Source organism: Melanotaenia boesemani, chromosome 14 (assembly GCF_017639745.1).
Source record: "Melanotaenia boesemani isolate fMelBoe1 chromosome 14, fMelBoe1.pri, whole genome shotgun sequence".
NCBI lineage: Eukaryota > Metazoa > Chordata > Actinopteri > Atheriniformes > Melanotaeniidae > Melanotaenia > Melanotaenia boesemani.
Genome location: NC_055695.1, coordinates 18,896,943 through 18,920,571, shown reverse-complemented (window position 1 = coordinate 18,920,571; position 23,629 = coordinate 18,896,943). Strand labels below are relative to the sequence as shown.

The 23,629-nt window shown below is 38.1% G+C and overlaps 1 protein-coding gene across 2 annotated transcripts in view; it reads left to right on the top strand.

Annotated features, from left to right (window-relative positions):
• The first annotated feature begins 325 nt into the window (after positions 1–325).
• The window catches only part of LOC121653025 (rho guanine nucleotide exchange factor 18-like), a 45,422-nt gene continuing 22,118 nt past the window's right edge, over positions 326–23,629 (top strand). Inside the window, exons 1-9 of one of the 2 annotated variants that reach the window (XM_042006207.1) lie at positions 326–422; positions 8,105–8,259; positions 10,234–10,841; positions 11,302–11,440; positions 13,287–13,413; positions 13,608–13,662; positions 14,730–14,804; positions 16,198–16,306; positions 16,646–16,835. In XM_042006207.1, the coding sequence (XP_041862141.1) occupies positions 10,672–10,841; positions 11,302–11,440; positions 13,287–13,413; positions 13,608–13,662; positions 14,730–14,804; positions 16,198–16,306; positions 16,646–16,835 (865 nt within the window). In that variant the 5' untranslated portion in view covers positions 326–422; positions 8,105–8,259; positions 10,234–10,671. Of the gene's footprint in view, positions 423–1,361; positions 1,452–8,104; positions 8,260–10,233; positions 10,842–11,301; positions 11,441–13,286; positions 13,414–13,607; positions 13,663–14,729; positions 14,805–16,197; positions 16,307–16,645; positions 16,836–23,629 lie in introns of those variants that run through there. The other variant, XM_042006206.1, reaches the window with a different exon arrangement.

Genomic DNA, 23,629 nt, shown 5'->3' with positions numbered 1-23,629 from the left:
AATGTGGGAGCCTCTCGCCGGTGACAGTACAGACATAATGCTGCTATCTGATGTTCAATCATTAATGTACTGCTGTAAACACTATGAATTTACGAGTCACAAAGACTGTGAGGTCAGAACAAAGGTTTACTGTCAACATGTCACTCACTGTCTGTGCTTAAAAACTTCAGTTGCACTCATTCTGCAGTGTTGCGCTACCATTCAGTGTGTCAGCTGCCACAACAGCACCAGTGATGTGTGAAACAGTAAGTGTGACCCATCAGCTGCACAAAAGAGGAAGCAGCTGGCTGGCTGTATGCACTAAAAGGACCAGAGAGCCGTTTGTACAGTCAAATCCAAAGGAGCCACCTTTTCCTCTTCTTTTCTGATTTTAAATGGACGGATTTACACGTGGCCACATGTAATCTACAGTATCATCAAATGTAAGTATTGTTTTTTCTGAAACTTGAGGAGTTTCCAAGCACTGTTATCCATAACTATAGTCCAGTACTTTTTTGTTTGTACACTGTAAATGCAGTACAGTTCTGTTGCAATACATTTCCACTCAACTTACCAGTGCACATCTGTGGAAAAGTGTGTGTTTTCCGACTGACAGAAAATGTACTGGTGCAACTTAAAAAGCGTAGTGGTTGCAAAAAAATGTCTTTGTCTTTGTGTCTAGTGCCTTAGAAGATATGTATTATGCTCTTTTTTGTACAGTTATACCTCTTTGCCGTTTCTTTAAACACTTTTAATTTTGAATCATTTCTTAATGATTTAATACTTTAGACAAGAGTCAGAATTGGAGAAAATAAAACAAAAAAACAGCATGTCATTGTGCTGTTCATTGCATGTAGTCTACTTCCTTCTCTTTTTCTGGTACTGCTCTATTTCCCCAAAACAAAGTTTTCTTTTTAAAACTTGTCTGAACAAGTGAAAATTGTGCATTTTGGATTTAAGCTTTGCAGTTAAACACACACATCACCTCCTTGTACTACTCACTTTTTTGGTTTGTCAGCTGTTAGAGATAAAATTGACAAGACTCGCCATAAACTTAGAACTTATAGAACCAGAATTAATCCAAAGGGGGGCAAGAATAACTCCATCTGCTGCTTATGCTTTTAAAAGGTAAACAGACTGTAACTGTAAATATGCCGTCATCCCTTTTTTCCTAGATCCCTTTATCTTTTATGTCTTCTTCATATCTTTCTATTTTATTCTTCCCTGCTTCTCTTTCTTTCTGGTGGAGGTAATCCCCAACCAGCAGCTCACTCATCTGAGCCTCCCGACTCCCCTCCCCTCCCCTCCCCTCGCCTCCCTCCTCCTCTCGATGGGTGCCAGAGCAGCAGTGTGAGCGAGCTTCAGTTCAAGCTGGCCTCCCCACTACGCTGCTCCTATGGCTGACTCGCCTCTTAATCACTCCTGGCCATCCTTCTCAAAATTCTTAATGAAGAGATGGTCCTTCAAAAGAGGTAATCTGAGTTAAGTTTAGTTTTGCTGTATTTCAGCAGAGGTTGCAGACAGGATGTGACCCCTGTTATGTGCTGCAGATGTGTGCTTTGTGAAATTTTTGCTTCTTTTCTGAGCTCCATTCAGCTCTTTTTACATAGTTGTTGTTGATCATTTGACCTGTTTGGGTTTTGTGGTGAATGATGTTTATGAGAGTTTGGCACAAAATTGCACTGAGTCATTTCTGACTTGTGAGCATCCTGTAAACTGTGAGAGCTCAGAAATGTCAAGATGCATGATAGACTTAAAAAAGAAACCATTGATGTTTTTAGAAAGCCATTATTTTATTTTTACCTATGGTGAGTTCTGCACACACAGCACACGTGCAGCAGCTTCTAATGATAGCGTGTTGTTTTACACACAGAACTTTGTTTTTACGCCTGATGCAGAAGGCTTCCATTTTGTTTCAGTCTGTGCCGTTTGTACTTTGCAACTGTAGGCAGACGAATTTCTGATCAAAGAAGATCTGCTAGTTGTTTTGATGTGTGCTTCAACCTCAGATCTCTGTGTTCTGTTTTCACCTACACACACACATCTGTAATGCACAATGAGACAAGCAACACTGGTCCTTCAATCATGCAGGCACTTAACGGTCACCACAACTTTAATTTAAGCAATTTGTCCCACACGTGGGACATTTACAGGGACTGTTTTTAAAATCTGTAGTCCACACTGCTGGGTTTCGGCTTGTGTCTTATCAGAATTATTTAATTTAGGGGGTGTCATTATAATCATACTATGTTCACATGAAGTAAGCCACCATGTATATTTTAACTAAATCCAATGACTTACTCACATGATGCCTGGGTTCCTCTTGTGATTGTCATGTAGTTTTGCAAACACATACAGCAAGTTTTGCAGCAAACATGTGCCCTCATTTCTTTCCTTCTTGTGGTTGGTCTGAAACTTTTTTCTTTTATTATAATTATCATTATGATTAAAGCTTAAAAGTAACAAATATGTGTTTCCTCTATGCATCCACATCATTGTAATTGTTTTGCAAAATGAGAAATGCTATATTTTTTGTGAAGGTTTTGAATTAAGAACAAGACTATCACTTAATTATGACGTCCCATCTTGTTTGAATTCATGCTTGTGCTGTTCTTACTCTTAAATGTAAGTCGCTTTGGATAAAAGCGTCTGCTAAATGACTGTAGAATAGAATAGAAAGGAATAGAAAATGGTGTTGTAAAGAGACCAAATTTGGGAGTATTTGCTACAGATCAAATAGAAACCTGTAGATTTCTATAAAGAAAAATCAAAATTTAGTCTTAATAAAAACTGACAGACAACAAACTGACTGCTTTAGTTAGAATAATTCAGCATAACAGCTGACTGTATAGTGGTTAATTTGTTCATTTATACCCATTTTATGTTGACAAACATATAGTTTTAGATTAAAGGCTGAATTAAAAATGTAAATTTGCAAAACCTTATGGACTCCCAAATCATAACATGCATCCAAGTTTTCTTTTGCAGAGTTGCAACATTTCCCACATTTTTATGAAACTGTCATGAAAGTGTTATTGCATAAATATAACATGTTAGCAGGTGATTATAAAGAGGTAGGAGGGTGTGGAAGATGATGTTACATTGCACCAACTTTGAGTTCCATTCAGTCCAAAAATGTCCAAGAACTTTTCACTTTTGTGCTTTGCTGTGAGTCACAGTTGGTTAAAGCAAGCTACATTTTGGCATCATGTCACCTAAATGCTGCCATATAAAAATAACAGACAGCCTAAAGTTCCCACAGTACTAGCTTTTGGACAAATGCACCAACATGCTTAATCATATTTTCTTGTAAGACTGGGCTGGAAAGGGCAATGTAGTGGATTTAAAAAGCAGATAAATAAAACAATGTAAAAGATGTAAATAGAATTAAAGTTTGTAAAGCATTATTGCATAAATACAATGAATCAAAGAGATTTCGGTGAGGTGTTTAAATCCTCACATGATTTGTTATTTGTTAATAGTGACTAATTATAGCTGCAGGCAGACCACCTTTTGTTATGTGGAGCTAAACTGTTAAAAAATATAGATAAATAAAATAAGTTTTACTTTAACATTGCCAAAACAGTTATATGGAGACAAACGCACACACCTGAGCACACGTGCACACACACATGCTGAAGCTTCACCCTCGTGTCATGTCCCAGGAGATATGAAAGACCAACCATAAAAGGCCACAGCGGCTCCACAGAACAGCATCAAGCAGCCGCTGCAGTGTCTCTACTTAATGTCTGAGTTTACACTTAACACGAGTGGGGTTTTGGACGCAAACAAATTCTCCGTGCAGCAGGGACGCTGCCACCCCTGCAGCCTTAAACACTGATTTAGTAATATAGAAGACTGGATCCACAGTGTGTATGTGTGTGTATGCGTGTTTACATGAGAGCATCTCTGGCTGTCGTGCAGAAGATGGGAGTGGATGCTGCAGGTTTACAGCAGGACATAGTGCAGGACTTTAGTCTGCAGTTTGTTTAACAGCACAAAAGAGAGTCTGACCATAGAAGAAATATAGAAACCGACTTCAGAGGATCAAGTTAACAGATTCCTCTTTTCTAATTTTATGTCTCTTTTGCAGAATTTCTTTCAATGTTGAAAAAAGCTTTGATTTTTCACAGGAAGTCTCTTTCATTCATTCAGGAAGTCTCATAGTGAACAAAGCCTCTTTTGCAACTGAAACTTGAGAATAAATTCGTTAACCTGATTGAAAAAAAGATAAAAAAGAAGAAGAAAACAAAAGAAGTGTGAGACCACAGAACGATGTGCGCATATTTTATTAGCAGAACATTAATGAACGCTAAATTCTCCACTGTGATGAGACAATTTTTCTGTACTTTCATGTTTGCTATGTGGTTGTGGCCGTCTGTCTCAACTAGCACAACAAATGCCATATTTGGAGGCAGGTTGGGGTGGTGGATGGTATTGAGGCCCTGATCTTCAAGCGAGATGTTGTTAGTTTGAACTCCATCCTTAACCATTTTCTTTTTTTTTTTTTCCTTCTATTTCCTCTTTTACGTCCATCACTACTTACTTCTTTTTACTTTGCTCTCAACCTCAAATGGTTATGATTAGAAGTTAAATTATATGCTTAGGGTGGGAAAATATATATTGTAATGGACTACGAAGTTTTATATCAATTGCTTGCAGTTCCTGTCGTTTCAGCTACTGCCAAGAAGCCCCAAAAGGCTATCATCTTACAGTACTGAAGCTTAGATTAAAAAAAAAAAGTTAAATTATTTATGTGACTCATTTTATTATGTTTCAAATGGCAGAGTAAGGTAGTGCTTTCATTCCTGTTCATGATAGGAAGTATGGATGTGTATTGCACTGACTTGAAATTATGAAAAAAATCTGTTTTCTGCTCCACTTCTTTTATTGAAAATGTAATAATGCTGTTTTTCTAAAAAAAAAAAATTTAAAGATACTTCAAAGTTATTTAAGAAACTCTCAGCCATGATGTCACCAGCAGGAAGTAAAGACAAAATAAAAAGCAAAAGGATTTTAATATCATTTAATCTTTTATAGGATGATGCTTTAGCTGTATTGGGCTGTTTTAGCATTTTTCAAGTGTCATTTCAAAGCATTTTTAACTTTTGTTGAGTCATTTCAAATGATTAACATACAAAAATGGTTAAGGTTAGGGTCAAAGTACAGGAGGGGGATGTTATTCCCTCACAGTATGTGAACTCCTCTAAAGTAACCATTGTAAAAGAAAAAAATAAGGCCTGATTCTGTCCTGAAGCAGCAGCTTCTGGTACTGCAGAAACCCCTGACTCTTCATAGTGTGTATCTTTGCATATTAAAACATAGAGAAAAAAAAAGTATTCAAGAAAAGACATCAGAATTTATTTCTGGCTAGTTAATAAAAAAAATTATTTTATCAAAGAGAATGAAATACATTTCTGTGTAAAAGACCAACCATGACCTAAAAAAACAACAAAAGTTGTTCTTTTCATATCTGAGTTATTTTAGTAAATGACACACACTTTTGTCACTTCCTGATTGGGTTCAGCCAATAATGTCACTTGGTTAAAGTTAGAAAATGATTATAGTTAGGGCTAAAATACACTCTTAGATAATAATTTTAGAGTTTGAACTGAAAATAAATGTTTAGGGTCATGTTTAGGGTTAAAATACAAGTCTTCTTAATGTGATTGTAACCTTAATTTTTAAAATTCAGATGCTTTCATAATAACGAGAGATAATTTATGTTCTTTGAATATAATTATGTTCATTTTGGCCTGCATGAACAAACATAAAAGAGCATCTCTGGGGAGAATTAGGATGTAAATATAAAGCGTTGTGTTTGGAGTGGTTTATGCTGAACATAATCTGTCAGAATTAATTTAATAAGCTTTAAAGGATGAACTACAGTAATGAGTAAAATATTTCAGGAATAAATGCTCTTTATTTTATCATTTTGCTCAAAACCTTCATTTATGACTTTAATTGTTTTTGTTTTAAAGTGCAGAGAATCTCATTTGCTGTTTTGCAGGCACCTATCATTCACACATGAATTCTAGACGTAATAATAGGTGTTTTTAAGGAGAGGAAGTAAGGCCTGTGCTTATGAAATGAGAATTATGTAATCTGTCAGAGCTCAGGATGCCCCATCCTCACATGGGCTGAAACCCCAGCAGTGAACATGATGTAATCAACCTCCATAGACACTGACATTTTTTGCTTTTTATCACTTTGTAAATGTTAAAATTTATATACTTTTTACCTCGTATGTGCTTTGCCCAACATTTCCTTATAGTACATGAATTCACCATGGCATATTACACTTAAAATAAATGGAACATATAATCATTACCATCTAACTCAAAGTCAATCACACTTCTGGGATATCAATCTGTCCATTTGTAGGAGGTAACACTGATTCTGAATCAATTTGACCTGCTGTTGTTCATATAGAACAGACAACAGGTGGAAATGAGAAGCATTTAGCAAGACAACCCATATGATGGAATGGTGGTCACAGACCATTTGCCTGTCTTCATCCTTTCAGGCTCATTTTTGATCACATTTGCATTTTGCCAGTGCCCCCAGCACATGAGGCAGTGCCAGCAACCCCCTAAAGTTGCTCAGGTAGTGATACTCATCCAAGATGGCACATCAATGCAAGCTATGACAAGAAGGTTTGCTGTGGCAGTCTCAAGAGCATGGAGGAGATACTAGGAGACAGGCTGCTATACCAGGAGATGTGCAAGAGGCCAAAGTAGGAAAACAACCCAGCAGAAGCACCGCTATCTGCTTCTTTGTGCAAGGAGAAGCACCACCAGAGCCCTACAAAATTACCTCCAGCAAGCCACTAATGTGTGTGTTTCTGCTCAAACTGTCAGAAACAGACTCCATGTGGGTGGTACGAGGGCCCCACATTCACCAATGGAACCTTGCTCACCACTCAAAACCATGCAGCCTGATTGGCATTTGCCAGGGAACACCGAGTTTTGGGGATTCACCATTGGCGACCTGTGCTTTTCACAAATGAGAGCAAATTCACATTTAGCACATGTGACAAATGTGAGACAAGAGACACAGAGAATGTTCTGCTGCCTGCCACCACCAGCATGACTGGTTTGGCCCATCCTGACCTGGGTCATTGATTGTCTGCAGAGGCATTTCCTTGGAGGGCTGCACAGACCTCCATGTGAGGGCGGCATGGCTCAGTGGGTAGAGTGGTCATCCTGTAGCCTGAGAGTTGCCGGTTCGATCCTGTCGAACTCATGTCGAGGTGACTCTGAGCAAGACACCAAAGCCCCAAATTAATGGGTCGTGGTTGAATGCCTTGCATGGCAGCTTCGGCCATCAGTGTGTGAATTTATGTGTGAATGGGTGAATGACTACCATTAAGTACTGGGATGAGATCCTCAGATTCTTTAGGCCATACCCAGATGGCAAAAAATGTATCATCAGTAGCATGCCCAGACGTAAGACGTGCATACAGACCTGCACATGGAGGCCACACACAGCTGAACCTCATTTTCAATTGTCTTGAGGAATTTCCACAGAATTTGGGTCAATATTATCAGATCATTACACTTTTATTTTGAATATGATTCTGAATCCAGCCCTCCATAGGTTAATGATTTTGATTTCTATTGATCGTTCTTGTTATTTTGTTCTCACCATATTTCACTATGCAATGAATAAAGATTTCCAACTGGACTTTTTCATTCATCAAGATCTAAGATATGTTGTGTAAGTGTTCCCTTTATTCTTTTGAGCAGTGTACATTATTTACCAGAGGCTTGCCACTTTTCAGGCAGAGGGAATAAACTCCAGCCCTCCACCAATGACATGGAAACTTATGCTGGGTCACTGAGCGGTTGCTCTTGGTGACGGCGGCTGGGCATCATGTGAATTAAGGAATCTGTTTATGTAATGGAAATGTAAAGGAGCTTTCAGCGAGAGGCTGGAGCAGGGCTTGCACCTGAGCTTTTCATCAAACATACACAGAACCAGGTCTATTTGAATACATTGATGTTGTGCAGTTGATAAAATCTGCAGCCTGTCTGCCTGTACGCATGATTTTTTCTTTTTTCCTTATTATGCAGTTCAAGCTACTGAGATATGCTTAGAATTAATTAAATCTCTTGTTGTCTAGCATCTGAGTGCAAGCCATGTAGTCAGCCCTGTGAGAATCCCAGTGCTCAGCTCAGTGTTCGGCCTCATGGTCCCAGTGGAAAAGGATCTTCCTCCTCATTATCCCCAGCCTCTATCGCTGAGGATGTCTTCTTTGGTAACACCAATGATGACCAGGTAATGCTCTGTCCTCTCTTTTTGGAAAAATCCTTATTTTCAGGGTTCTCTTACCTCTTCTGCTTAATCATGTCAGCAACAAAAATAAGGGTAAATCAACACTGAAATGGCTTTAGTTCCTATAATAAATGGAAACCTCTGAAGTTTAAAAATAGAATGTCAAAACTTTAGACTAAAACAAACAAACCAACAAAAAACACAACCGTTTCAGACCTCCAAGGTCTGCCCATCAAGTGATGTCATGCATGTCGGGAGATGAGAAAGGCAAAGAAGAAATAAGGTCTAGTTAAAATATATTTCCTTTTTGGTTCGAATTCAACAATAGGAGAGTGTTTTAGAAGGTTTTTTTTTTGTGTGTGTGTGTGATATTTAGTCTTCTCTACCCTATCCAAAGAGCACCTCAGACTAGAACTGGTAAATCCAATAAGCGCTCCTACACAAACAATTTTTTTGAAGATCAACAACTATTCTCAAAAGATAAATTACCTGACTTTGGCTTTTTTGACAAGGTTTTTTGGCTTGACTACACTGTGTATCAGGAAATTGGTAAAAGCAATTTAGCCAACAAGCTATCAAATAACTCATTTCCATTTGCAGAATTCATTTTAACCTTATACATTTTAGAGTGAAAAGTTCAAAGACACTTAGAATTGATGGGTACAGTAACTGTGTAAAGTGTATTTTTATTTTATTTGTTTTAATTTTCTATTTCCATCTGCCACACAGAAAGACTCATTTGAAGATAATTGACAGACAGAAATGGTTTAGACTCAAGGAAAAGCTCATATGTGTCTAACCCTTTTACTTATAAAAACTATAACAGAAACATAAAAAATAAGTATTTTGAACCACAAATAATTTAAATAAAAACTGTTGAACAATTTTCCTTTTTACACAACATTTAAACTTGTTGAATGTAGTAATGTAATTTAAATTCTTCAGCAAAATAATTTTAAAACTGTACACCAAAAACAGCAAAACAATAACTTTTTACCCTTCCTAACTGTCTCTCAGACAGTTATTATGCAAATACAGCATGCAAACACATAGTAGCTTACTCACCTCTCAACCACATGATTCACAATAGTGACAAAACACCTGACAGGCCAACCTCCTTGCTTTCCAAATTAGTTTTTGACACGCTGTTGTATGCAAATATTCTATTAAAAAAAAAAAAAAATCTCTTTCCACATGAAAACATGATTGAAGCACCAAACCAAAGATGACGATATAACACATGTCAGCCAATCAGAGGCCAAGCTTAACAAATGGCCACTCAATAACTAAAGGTGCTTAGTGATGCATTGTGGCACCTTTGTTCTTCAGTATAGTCGAGGACTAATTGTTTAAATATGTGCAAACATATAAAAAGTCCTGTTAATCTTGGCTGTCTGCCATTACAAAGTAACGATATAAATTGTGACACAAGTCTCACAGATAGTGGCGCAAATTCTGACACTGTAAGCCTCAAAATCCCGCTTATCCTGGCCACATATAAACTGCACTACCAGATTATCCCAAATATAGAGGATGTTTTCCTTAAAATGTTGTTTTCAGTGCCCCAAAACTGTGTTTGCATGTGAGCAAGTAGTACAAATCCATAGAAAAATGCATCTTGTAAAAGACATGTATATGTAAACAGGATCTAAGTCGCTAAACTTTTCTTTCAGGTTATTAAAAGCCCATTAGCAACTTTCACACTTTCTTAAATAATTCCATAACAGATAGATATTGGGCCTCAAAGATATTTGTTTTTGTCCGGTCAGATTAGAACTATCCCATCCAGTTCCACCTGTTGTTAAAATGTGGTTATTTTGACTCCAAAAACATCAAGATGGCAAGGCCCAAATGCCAGATTTGAAGTTTTCGTGGTTTAAAATATTTTTTCAGAATCTAGATGGTGACATGACAGTTTCATTCTTTTGTTCTCTCTGACACTTTTGGTGTCTTATCTCTCCTCCCTCTAACATGCAGGATACATCTTCTGTAGTCAGTGACTACGACTGTCCCTGCGTTGAGGTGAGCAGCAGCGTGGAGGATCTGCAGGGTTTCAGCTCCTCTTTCAGAGACTCTGAGTATTTCAAAGACCTGGAGGGAGGTACACTGGCCTTACAGACTACTACATCCACAGTAACCACTGCAGTCCCTAAACCTGATGGCCAACAGGTGTCTCTAAAAACAGACAGTCCAACCTTGAACCAACCTTTGCAGAGTTTGACTACACACTCCCCACAGGTTAGTGCACCATCATGCACTTCCTATGATCAGTCTGCAGAAGAACTTCCTTGCAGTTTTGTGGTTACTCAGCTTAGCCCGAAGTTGCTGCAAGGTTGCATCATTGATAGTGGTCACTCCATTGGTCCTGCAGTAGGTTTAAGCTTGACAATTAATATAAATGGACTGCTGGGATCTATGGAAACAACAAAACCAGTAACAGGACAAGAAGCAGTAAAGGATCAACCAACGATGGATTTAGATGGAGAACCAGACCTGGACAGCTTTCCTATTCTGGTCAGATCCATGTCAACGTCTCGGAGGCACAGCTGGGGTGTCCCTCTGTCACCCATTAACTCTGGCAGGAGGTAAGATGGATGAAAAGAAGGTGTTAAAGGGTGGATGTAAACAATTCAGAGGAATTTCAATGATTAAGCTCAAACTACACTTATTATTCATATAAATTTCTGTTAAATTTCTATTTGATAACAAAAATGTTTGTCATTTAGCAGCTTTCTCTCCTGGTCGTTTATGGTGGATTAATCTAATTTTTTTTATCTGATGAAGATTAAGATGTGAAAATGAAAAGCGTACCAGTGAGTCATTGTTTGCGCCAATGCATGCTGCTGCAACCTCTAATTTCCCAGCTTTGGGAAAAATAAAAAGGAATTTACCTATGATTTAAATATTTTATGAGAAACAAGGCTCAAAAACAAAGTAAACACATTTTGAAGTGGCTTGCTCAAACTTTTTTTTTTTTTTTTTTGTCACGCTTATGTTTCATTGCCTGGTTAACCCTCTGCTCTCTGTGTGTTGCTGTGCTACCAGACTGAGTTTGGATACTATGGTTATAGACAGCGATGAAGATGATGAGCAGCGACAGAAGAGTCTTTTCCAGTCCAGCCAGCAGGAACCTGAAAGCTGCTCCGAACGGCCTGAAGATGAACCGGATGGTTCCAACCTAAAGGTAACTTGTCCAAAAATCAATCATTTTCAACTTACCTCCATATTAACATAATTAGTTCCCTGAAAAAGCACAGATCTATAAAAATTAAAGCCAAATATGTTGTTTGCATTTGAAATGAAGCTCAGTTATTCCCTGAAACTGCAGGATGCACATGTTCTAAAAATTCAGTGGTTTAATTTTTTCTGGGTTTGATGTCATAAATGGTGTGATAATTATTATTATATATTTTTTAACTTGTCCTGTCCAGCATTGTAGCAAACAGAATGATTTGCTTTGCCAAAGGGACCTTAATGGGTATAAGGCTCCTCTTGATAATCACATTTTTTATTTCTATATTTACTTAAATATATTGTTTTATCTTATTTATTTGGATTTATGTAATTTATGTAATCTTGCCGGCCAGAACCCCTCCACAGTCACTGGGCACAGATCTCGGTAGGCCAAGATAGGCAGCTGTCTATCCTGCCAGGCACTAGCCATACAGAGCAGCCAGAGCGAAGGGCCCCAAGAGGCCAGAGGCAATAACCAACCACTCCACCCCAATAGAGGGGGCCAGCCTCGGGGACCAGAGCCCAGAACCCCCAACTCCTGAACAGTCCCGCCACCCGGCCAAGGGCCAACACCCACCAACCCAGGCCCTGCCTGTGGCCACACCCCAATCCCCAGACCCCCCCCCACAGCCCCACCAGGCGAGACACAGAGCCACAGTGAGGCAGGCCAAATCCCCACCATGGAAAACCAACCTCCGCCTATATCCAACCCCCAAAACAACAAGGGGGCTAATCATGGGGGACCAGACTGAATGAAATTCAGCTAACTGGTTCTTTGAGAACCTGCGGACAGGTATGCAGGACCACTAGGCATGGAAATAGTTGTCAGTTGTGTTTTCAGTGCAGTGTGAGCAGATGTTTGATTGTGACAGACCCATCCTGAACATCTTTTGTCCTGTATAATGAGTGCTATGCAGAATTTTTAATTGAATTAGTTGCATATTTGAATTCTTAGTCATTGTTAATGTGTTTAAACATATTTGTGACCATTCATTTTGATTAAAGCTACTGGATAAGTCAGCTCCCCATTTTGAAGTTGGAAGACAGATTGAGTCTTCTAGTTTAGATTATAGTAATTTATTTTTGATAATAGCTTTTGGGGCATCGAGATTCAAGAATTCTGCTACCCTGCAAGTTAAATTGGTTAATGGTATTTTTTTTTACATATAATACATTTAAGCTGGTGATATTCTAATATATAAATTGTGTGATAAAAAGATCTTGTGAGATCACCTGACCAGGAGTGTGCTGCACCACACCAGGTGTCTCCACCCCTCAGGAAACATTTCACTGTTACCTGATTGGGACTTGAGAGATGTCACCATATATCGAATTACTGCAGCTCAGACACAGTTTTATGAATTTTATAATATATTTTGTTTTAAATTAAAAAACAGATTACCTGCATTGAAAAGCCAGAGATATGGTAGCAATGGGTGCTGTATAACAGAAAAATGATCTGCTCTTTGAACAGCTTAGCATTTAAACATTATCTAGGACTTGTGCATGACCATAATATTGCTTCTTAAAAAAAATAAGATGAGCACAACTTAGACACTTAATACCAAATAAGTACAGACTCAGATAAATGTCTATCATTTGTAATATTATGCCAAACCGCGGATAACTTCCTGGCTTAGAGGGGGAAAAAGGTCTAAATGTTCTGTAGACTGGTACTTAGTAAAGGCCACATGGAACAAAATGGATCTAAGTACATAACTGTTATATATTGGGGAGTGGATGTAAAACAGATCAGATGTGCATGAGACATATATGTGTGTTTATTCTTCTTTCAGGCCACCGGTGTTCCTGGCAAGCAGCTGTACTCTCGCTCAGAGATCCTTGCTACAGATGAATGTTCCAGAGCGGCGCACATTTCTCGTGTTGTCCAGACATCCAAACAGGCCGCCAGGGCCGCTGGAGGTGTGTGTGTGCGTGTGTGTGTGTGTGTGTGTGTGTGTGTGTGTGTGTGTGTGTGTGTGTGTGTGTGTGTGTGTGTGTGTGTGGAGGGAGGGGGGGGCTAAGTGTTTCTGCATTTAGAGCCCAGGGAGGTTTGTGCATTTTACACTTTGCAAGCAGCTCCTTTATTTACAAGATCTGTTTGTCTTTCTTTGCAGTGGCAGAGTTTGACCCTGAAGAAAATTTACACTCTACTGAAGGACAAAACCATATGTAAGGACACATTATCATCAATTACACCTGCAACTTGAGAAAGGGTACACAACCCTTTGTGACATGAAATATATGTGGAGTATATATATTCCTTTGCAGGAGATGCTTCTGTCTGACTGGCAGTGCAGGTTTAACGGTGCTTGAAAGAAAAAAAGGATACAGCTCTGGTTTGATTTATAAGAAGCAACTAAAAATTATACTTACAGCTTTTGAATGGTTCATGCACATACTGTTCTGTAGTTGTAAATAGTCTGTTACAGCTACATAACTCCCACATAACAGAGGGGCTTTCCCAATTCTGACATTTCTGCTCCATGTCTGCAATCTCCCCCTCCCACATGTCTCTCCTCTAGCTCCTTAGATGGCCGTTTAGTCTATATGCGTGTGTCTGTGTGCAATGTACATGTGCACTCTGGCAATTGTGTGGAGGCAGCAGACAAGGGAGGATACTTCTCTAAATCACAGTTTGACACCTAGTTCCCAGCAGTCTCATCCTCTCCTCGCCTCTCATAGCCACCACTCAGTGTCAGTGTTTTGTTTGTCTTAGGCTGATGGTACAGAAAGTTCTGCAGGAGCTAAAGCTGTACCACGGGTAAGTAAACAGGAGACGGAGGTCTGCATGCTCCTGCTGCTGTTCTAACGACCTGCCGGTTTTCAGAGCAGCAGGAGAGCCACATTGAGACAAGGAAGTGCACACATGTGTGTGTGTGTGGGGGGCTGAGTTTGTGTACATATGGCACTGTGAGTCCATGCATGGTTTTTTTTTTGTTTTTTTTGCATGTAGGTTTGCATGTGCCTGTTTGTGCATTGGCACAGTGCTGTATTTTATAATCCCTGATCTATTGATCATTTAAAGAGTTTTAATTGCCACAAAATCATGACTTGACAACCTCCTAAAAATTCAGTGCAACTGAAACCACCTTTCACATAGTTGTTTCTTTTTCTTCTTTATAAAAATGTCGCTGTGACAAGCTTATTACTAACAGTTATTTAAGGTTTATATTTGGGCTTGTCCTCCATTGAAACTGATATGCACTCTGCATGAACTTGTGTCATTTTCCTGACAGGGCAAAGCAGAGAAACAATAGACCAGAAACCAAAGATTCAGGAAGTCTCACTTGGTACGAGTTCCTCTTCAATGAGTAAGTATCATCCTTGCCATGTGACGTCAAATAAATTCTTACATAGTTGTCAGTGTAAAGATTATTTATTTGCCGGATGATAAAAAAGCAAAGACTTCAAGTGTTAGTACATTAAAAACAGCTCTTGAGTAATAATGTGATTTACTTTGTTGCAGCAAAGTTAATAACTGCAACTATTCAACTATGTGACTCAGTTGTAAATTTCGTGTGTACAAATTTGGTTTTATTTTTGCAAACTGTAAAATCTGAAACTTCCTGGGATGACATGTTATGGTTTGGTACTAAATCAATAAAATTTACATTAAAATTTACATTAAAACTTTCAGACTGGGAATAAGTAAAAAATTAAGCAAAAGTAGCTTTTAAGAACTCTGGTCCTTTTTAAAAAAGCCTAAAATGTTATTTATTGTTTATTTATTTATTTGTTTATTTTTATGTAGCTGTTTCATCATTTTGTTATGTAATCAGTTAAAGACATTCAGTTGTAATAGTGGAGACCAAGTTGACCAAAGAAAATAATAAAACTTCTGGTTTCTAGAGAGACAAGGATAATCTCCCGTGACTGCAAAATATTAAGCTGACTCTGAGGAGGTTTGGCCTACTCTGCTCTGGTGTTGTGATAAACTGTTCTTCTGTGCACGATAAAGACCTTCAAATGACCTATCCTTGCACTCACAACATTCATACAAGCCCGAAGCATTTTAGAAACAAGTCCCGTGAGTTGATATATTTACAATACAATCTTTGGCCTCAAGGAACAAAGGAATAGTTGGATTAAAAACAAAAAAAGTACACAATTTTATGACTTTAACAAATTACCGATACTCTAGACTTGGATTGATAATACATATGGCTGGTGTTTCAGTAAGCAAAGTGATGAACATTTGACTGGCAGAGAGAAAAACTGATGGCATATCAGCAAATTATAGAGTTAGACATTATACTGTCTGTGTTTGGATGGCTTCAACACAGGCAATGCAGGTTTATTTGTATAGCACATTTACATAAGACATTGAAGCATTACAGCAAGATGCAAAATACATTAAATCTAAGAATTTAAACAAACTAAAAGGAATGAAATAAATTAAATATAAACAGAAGAAGCTAATAGAGATAGAGATAAACAGATAATGGAATACATAACGTGAGGTAGGCTACATATGATACAAACAGACATCACAGGAGAAATATCACCTGTACTAGTTTACAGGTTATGATATTTGCCAAATATGATGGTAATTCTGCTTTAAGTATAGTAAAGAAATTGGTGCTTGCAAAAACTTTACAGTGTTTCAACTGAAAATTGGACAAATCATATTTTTTAGTGATGATTATTGAATGTGTCATATTGTATTGTACTGTATTGTATTCTGTTATCTTCCCTCTCAACCAGGAATGAGGAAGAAGAGGACCGCGCAGAGAAGGTGGAAAAAGGCACCAAGGTGAAGAGGACTCTCAGCTCTCTCAGGAACAGAATGACTGGCTCCTTCAATAAGGACAAGGTAAACAATCCCAGAGATAAGTGGTGTCTGAGGCAAACCATTTATAGTGCTACAGTTTACTGTATCTCTCTGTGAGAAAATGCTCCAGAATAGAGATTAAATTTGTTGCCGTTGTTGTCATGTTTTTATATCATAACAACAAACTGTGTTAACGGTTTACTGGTGCAGGTTGCAAGCATACACCTTAATCTTCTTACACATACACTGTTACATATCCTGCCACTGATATGGTTATGCGATGGTATGCATAAACACGTAGCATGTGCAACAGTGAAAGAGTACAGAAATGTGCATTTTTAAAATACAAGCCTCATGTTTGCTTCTCTTGTTCCTCTGCAGGGTAAGAACCGAGAAAAAGAGCAGCAGAAAGAGAGGGCCAAGGAGAGGGACAGAGAGACCAGAGAGAAAGAGAAAATGTGCACCAGCAACAATAGTGGGCATCATTTGGTGCCAGGTTCCTTCTCCAGCTGTGCCACGTGCTCACTGTGTGGCAAGTCCCTGCAGAAAAAGCATGGCCTGCAGTGCATGAGTGAGTAACACCACAGTCACAGGTGTACATGCATCCATGCATGTTCACAGCCTCAAACACATGTGCACAGATGTTGTGTTCATAGTGTACACAAACTGATGTCTTTGTATATCCTGGTTGTGCATGCATGCAAACTTGCCCACCTTTTGGAGCACTGAAACCACAGCAACAACAAACAGCCAAACACACACCAAGAAACTGAATTTAATATCTATTAAGACTCTTTTTCTGACTTTATTTTATTTCAGTACAATTGTTGACAAATATTTGAATCAGATGTTAGCATGAAAACATTGCACATTAAGTAGCATGATTGTTGTTATTGCTAGTTTTTATGCCTGGTGATCTATATTTCAGCTGCCATTCACTATGCTGACTGTAGCCTCTCTTTTCACTTTTCAGAGGACAAACAAACAAAACATTGATTTTTTTTCCTCTTTAAACTTGCAGAGTATGTTATACTGAAACCCTCTGACGTAGTTGCTCTTTTTTTACACTGCATCACTGCTCTGAGTCTTATGTTTTACATTTTCACCAACTTGTTTACATGTTTTCTCCATCACCTTAAAGACTTTAAAGACAAGGCTACAGCACACTTAATGTGTGTTCCTCTAGCTTGTAATATTCTTTTTCTATTGGCTGCACTCTCCACATCTGTGCAAGACATTTCAACACCTCAAGGTTTGGTGATAAGCATGCAATACCAAATGAAAGGCAAATAGAACTGTTTGTTTGGCACAAACCAGTGGTAGATACAGTGCTGTGGGAAAAGTCTGCATGGAAGAACCTTGAACAGAAGATATTAAAAACAGAAACCATGCAAACTACAGGATAATTTAGTTATTTAAATCCTTAGTGTCACTTTAATATCTGAGGTTGCAGTGACTGATAGAGCTATATAATGTCCAGCAACAAATAGAAAATGTAGTCAAATTTAAGCATTATCTGAGCATAAATGTCAGTATTGAATTTACAATGACTTATTTAAACTGTTTGGCAGCAAAATTATTTTCTTTAATAAATGAGAAATAATTTTGTGTGGTAGTAAAAGTGGCTTCTGTTTGACTTAAAAACAGCTGTTAAGCATGGTGGTTTACAACCAGTAGAAATGGTAGGTTGCACAAACTGGAAGGAAAAGTGAGGAGAGAAGAGTACTTTAGAATAATTTCATGTATGGTGAGTATTCTAAAAAAATTAAATTCTATTCTATTCTACAGTCATATAAACACAAATACATAAAAAAAAACAATGTTTGCCATTAATGTCCATAAGTAATTTACACCTTTATCAAGTATCTAAAAAAAGCCTGGATGACTTCTGAATGTATATTTGACAAACTGTAACAGTTCCATTTATGTATTGGTTTCCTGACATGGATCTGTCTTTTACACATAACTATATATCCTTCGGTCAGGTTGAGGTCAGGATTTTGGAAAGCTTTTTTCAAAAGAGTGATCCATTCCTCAGCTAGTTTTGGAGCCATTGCCACTATTAATTTTTCTTAGGTTGGAGATCATGCAACATAATGATCATGACCAGTGTTTTAGTTTTATAGTTTAACCTAATTATAATGACTGACCACTTTTGTGTGTGTGTGTGTGTGTGTGTGTGTGTGTGTGTGTGTGTGTGTGTGTGTGTGTGTGTGTGTGTGTGTGTGTGTGTGTGTGTGTGTGTGTTTGTGTTCATTATCCTATCAGACAGAGAAAATATGATTTCTGCTATGAGGACTTTTGCTATGTCTGTTTAAATTATTGTAACTGGAGACAGTCTTCTTGTAAGCCACCTGGTTTGTTGGTGAGGAATTTCACATCACCAAAGAAACAAACCAGTTCTCAGTATTAGTGGCATTTATTTTTCCTTAATTGAATTGAGCCATGTGGAGAAGTCCAGGAGAGACATCTTTAGTCATCTTGTGCTCTCACTTCTTTATTTCATGACTGGAGCTAAATGTGTCTGTAATGTGGTGAGGGCCATAATATGCCCAGAAAACCTATAAATCCTTCAGTTTGGTAGAGGGAGATGTAATGTATGGTTATTTCTAATATGCTGTTTATTATACAAGTGGGCTCTGGCATATTTCACAAGGTGCAGGGCTCCACACATTAAGTGTGATACATATTACAGTTCTGTCTGTCTTTGATATTACCCAGAAAACAATATCACATCTCTCTTTGATGCATTTCTCCATTCGTTAAACATTTATCCTGAATGTGATAAAGTTTCAAAATCTGGACGCTGTTGTGTTGCTGGTGCACACACATACATGAGAAAACAAGTGAGTGTCCCTTTAATTTGCACCAAGCCCTGTGGGGATTCAGCCTGTGGAATGCGTCGTTTGTGTGCCAGAGATTGTTCCCAGTAGAGACACTAAACTGGACAAAACCAAGAATGTGAGATACTTAATTCTGTTAGCCCTCTTCTGGTGGTGTGATTTTTTAATCTTTTTGGCAGTTTAATGTTCTTTTCGGATAAAGCTGATTCAGACAAACGCGAATCTTGCTGGAACGGTAAGAAGCAGCTGCTCTAGCGGGATCAGGTGGATGAACTCCCGTTGTTTCCCTCAACGGACTTCTCAAACATCCAGCCGCTAGCTGGGAAGCTAATAGCTAATAATATCCAAACCAGTGCTCTTTACGCTTTTTCTTCTGACGGTGGATTTAAAATAACCCGTTAAAAGACTTCCGTAGTTTTAAACTTTTTCCCTTTAAATTGAATTGGTAATTAACTATTATAATCTACAATCTAGTAGTCTTTGCTGGCTAGCTGTTAGCAAGGCTAACGTCTTAGCTGCGCCCCTATTTGAAAAACAAGGTTAGTTAAGTAAGCTGTTAGCTTTAATTAGCTTATAGTGAACTCACAACACCACACAGCGTCGATTGCCCAGGTATCTGGATGCTATACAACTTTGACTTCGACTTCATGCACAGTTTAGGTGGTCGGTCATTTAAGCTGCTCGTAGACTGAGAGAAACTCAACAGGTGATTGCTAACGTAGCTAAAGTTAGCCTTCAAGATAACTGCTATTATTGACCCAAACTCAGCTGTTAAAATGCACTTGCTTGCTTATATGTGCTCAGAAATACGATGATTTATTAATTTTGTGAACTCAGATATCAGTCGTTAGTTTCCAGTTGCTTGTCTGCAAAGGTTTAATGGATTCCTTTTGCTCCCAACATTTTATTGGATTATACACTAATGCAGCTAACTATTTCAAACTTATGAAATTGTTTTGTCTACAGTGTCTTAATTAATGCCTTTGCGAGAAATTCTTGCTAGTCCCATGTGGAGGTGATGCTCTCTGCTCTAACTAAATTAGCCTGAGGCAACAGGAATGTTCCACAGAGTTGACGTTTCAGCTTGTCTCCCCACTCTTCAACCTTTGCTCTGATAGACTGAGCTTTCTCTCAGACTGGGTCACATAGTACTAATTGTGCATGGCAGTTCTGCTAGTGCGTAACAGCCCATTCCACTGACTCCATGTCTCACCCAGCTCACCCTGTTCGTAAACTCCTCTGTGCATCACTGCTTTTTTTTAAGCATATTTGGCATTCTGGGTGTCTTCAGTTTGCAAGATTGTATGTTATAATTTCCTGTTAGAAAAAAACATATATGATATACTTATAACATTCTATATGTGGGTTCTATTGGCTTTATTTGTCAAGTGATGTTCCTAAGTACCATAAAGGAGTCTTAGCAGAAAGGGGTCTATTATTTGTTATTGTTCTTTTTTTCTTTTTCTCGTTATCCATTAATCTGAATAGATCATTTTGTCCTCAAGTTTCAGAAAAACTCATTTTTAGGAGCCAGAAGTGCCATATTAATGTTTACTTTACTTAAACAATAACCTAAACCACACGTGTATTTGTTATCTATATTTTATGAAAAAAAAAAAAAAAAACGTTCATTCTTTGTGAGGTTTTCTTTCTTTTTTTTCTTTCCCAGTTTTCTGATGTGCATTTCATTCGATGACCCCATACTTCTGCCTTTATTTTTTAAGACCTGATGCAACATCTAGGTGTTCCAGTTCTCATGTCGACAGAGTATGTCAGGTCTTACTGGGGTAATTATGGTTTGCATGTCAGTGGCATTTCTGGCATGACAAGTGTGATCTTTAGAGATGTTTTTTTATTTTCTTGTTTTAATATCTTCATTCCTTCCACTTTCTTGTCTTTCATTAGATGATGTCATGAGCTGGCTTTCTATTTAGGAGATTGTGTTTGATATTACAGTTGTCTTAGGAAATAAAAATAACCTGTTTTACACATATGATTACATATGTGAAAACAGGAAGCTGGTGACATTTATTTTAGCTGCTGTAAATGAAAGTAAGGATTTTGTTACTGTAATTGTGACCCCATTTCCTTTTGTTGTCTCCATGTATGTTAGAGTGGTTTCCCTTTGACCTACACAGTGTCTGGGGATTCATGGTTTTAACAAGATTGTGTAATTTTGTAGCCTTACTTACCAAATGATCTCTCAAGAGAGATTGTCTAAAGTTATGCTGTAAAATATCAGTGTATATAAAGAATTTGATGGTAAGAACAAAACTGACTTATGGAACATGTTGGACTTGACCAGAAGTCGGATGGTATGGGCTTTTCCACCAGCTAATATTTCAGGCTTTGTTATGAACAGTACTCTGCAACACTGAACTTGTTTTTGTTTGTTTATACTGCATAATCTGCACCACCAGCCTGCATACACTTTTATTAATTACAATTTAACAAGGCAATATGTTCTGAAAATATTTTTCAAAGCATATTTGGGTGACAACATGTTCTCTGCAAATTCAGCATTTACTTACATTTAAAAATTATTTTTAGTTCTTGCAGAATCCTTTGATATAATTCGGTCTTAAATTTGAGAGCATTTACACACTTTATGATGGCGTCTTTGAATTTATTTTTATGAGCTCACTTTTTTTTTTTTTAAAGAACCTTCTCATGTCTATCTAGAGCCAGGTTCTAGCAGCCTTACCCCCTATGGCTGTACATACTACAGTAAATGTCTTTGATCTAGGCCTCATTTGTATTTCTAGTTCAATGAGTGACTCACTGAAGTGTGCACTGTACACCACAAGGTTACTTATTGCGTGATAGGATTTTTACCAGTCAGCTGATGTTGGGTGTGTTGATGGTTTTGATGAGGGCTGAATATCCCGTGGATCAGCTGCTGACATGATGGAGTGACTGGAACTCATCACATTGCTGAAGAGTGACAGAGCTGTCACTTAGCCACTTCAGTACATCCACCTGACAATATATCATCCTGTCCTCATACATCCAGCTGTGCCTGCTTATTTTGGTTTTGACTTACTTTCTGATGAGGCATTGGTGTAGGTATCATGAACTGTGCTATTTCCTAGCATCAAGGTAATCTGTTGCTGCAGTGAACTGATAAGCTCTGTCATATCAGTAAACAGAAAACATAGTGTTCTTGCTTATCTTTGGTTTACATTTTCGTTCCATTAAACAAATTATTTTCAGATATAGTTCGAGGATAGTCACCTCAGCAGAAAGAACTTTGAGGCATTAGGTTTCGTCATTGATGACTTGCTCTGAAGTTATTGCAAGGACATGGCTTAATGTGTCGTTTAGACTTGCGTAGCTTCAGTGTCTTATCTTTTCATTTTGTTTGTAATACTTTTCACCACCTTGCCTAGCTAGTGTGATTTAAGCCTTGTTGAAGATAAGCTGTAGTGGAGTCCTAGTAGACTTCATTAGTCATTGGTGGCCTGTTTTGCCTTAAATGTTGTTCTTTTTAACTTGTTGAAGTAAATGTGGAACAAGTGGAAATTCTCCCCAGAGTATGAAGCTCTCTAACCTCTAAAAGGGACTGTTAAATCATACAGTCATACTGTCTAAAAAGCTGTTGATCGTAAGGTGTCGCCTGCTCTGTGTCATCTACATCAGCCCACTCCTGTTAAAACTGACTCAAAGGGGGGCAGAGCACTGCTGGCAAAGAAGGTCATTATCATTTTCTTTTCCTACAGCTCCGCTAACAGTTCTTCATTTACTAGAGATGGAGACACTACAGAAGGCGAATTGGTTAAAAAGACCTGTTTGGAAACCCTTTAGCTGTTGCTTACTGACGTTGCCTTTGTGAGCTACCACAAATGTTTGAGAGCTTCCAGTGGAGCCACCAGATATTTGGATAATAAATATTTGGACCAAAGCTGCCTGTTTAGTGTGCTGACCGTTGTTTGAATGGAGCTTTAAAAAAGTTAGTGGAAAGCTAATTGATGTCAGGTGATAGCTGGATTTTTGTAAATTTTGTATTAATACTTTGCCTCTCATTTTCCATCTAAATAAAATGTAGAAAACATATAAAATGTTAAAATTTGTTTTAAGAATGTTGTCTTACTGAATTTTGTGGCAGCAGTAAGTTTTTATAAAGCTGGATGAAAGTGCCGAAGGCTGCAAAAGTAAGTTTGACTGAAAAGAAATGTCTAGATAATCATGCTGCACCTAATTTGGTGAAGTAGCGGTAGTAGGGGCTTGCCTGTTTGGATGGCCGCGGTAACCAAGATGCTTTCACGTTTCTGTTCCACATCCATGGATTATTATTTGATTGTGGACAGTTGTGAGAGAATCAGCAGGGCTTTATAACAGGAGCAGGGAAGCTCATTTAAACAATTACACTCAGAGAAACAGGCCTAAAAACCTACAACTGATATTTGCAGGCAACTTCACAGAAAAACAAATGCAAAGTTCTATAAACAGGTGGATTTAGCAACACTGCTGCCTTACTCTGGCGCAGTCATCTGAATCTTTCCCTTTGTTTTATTTAGCTGCT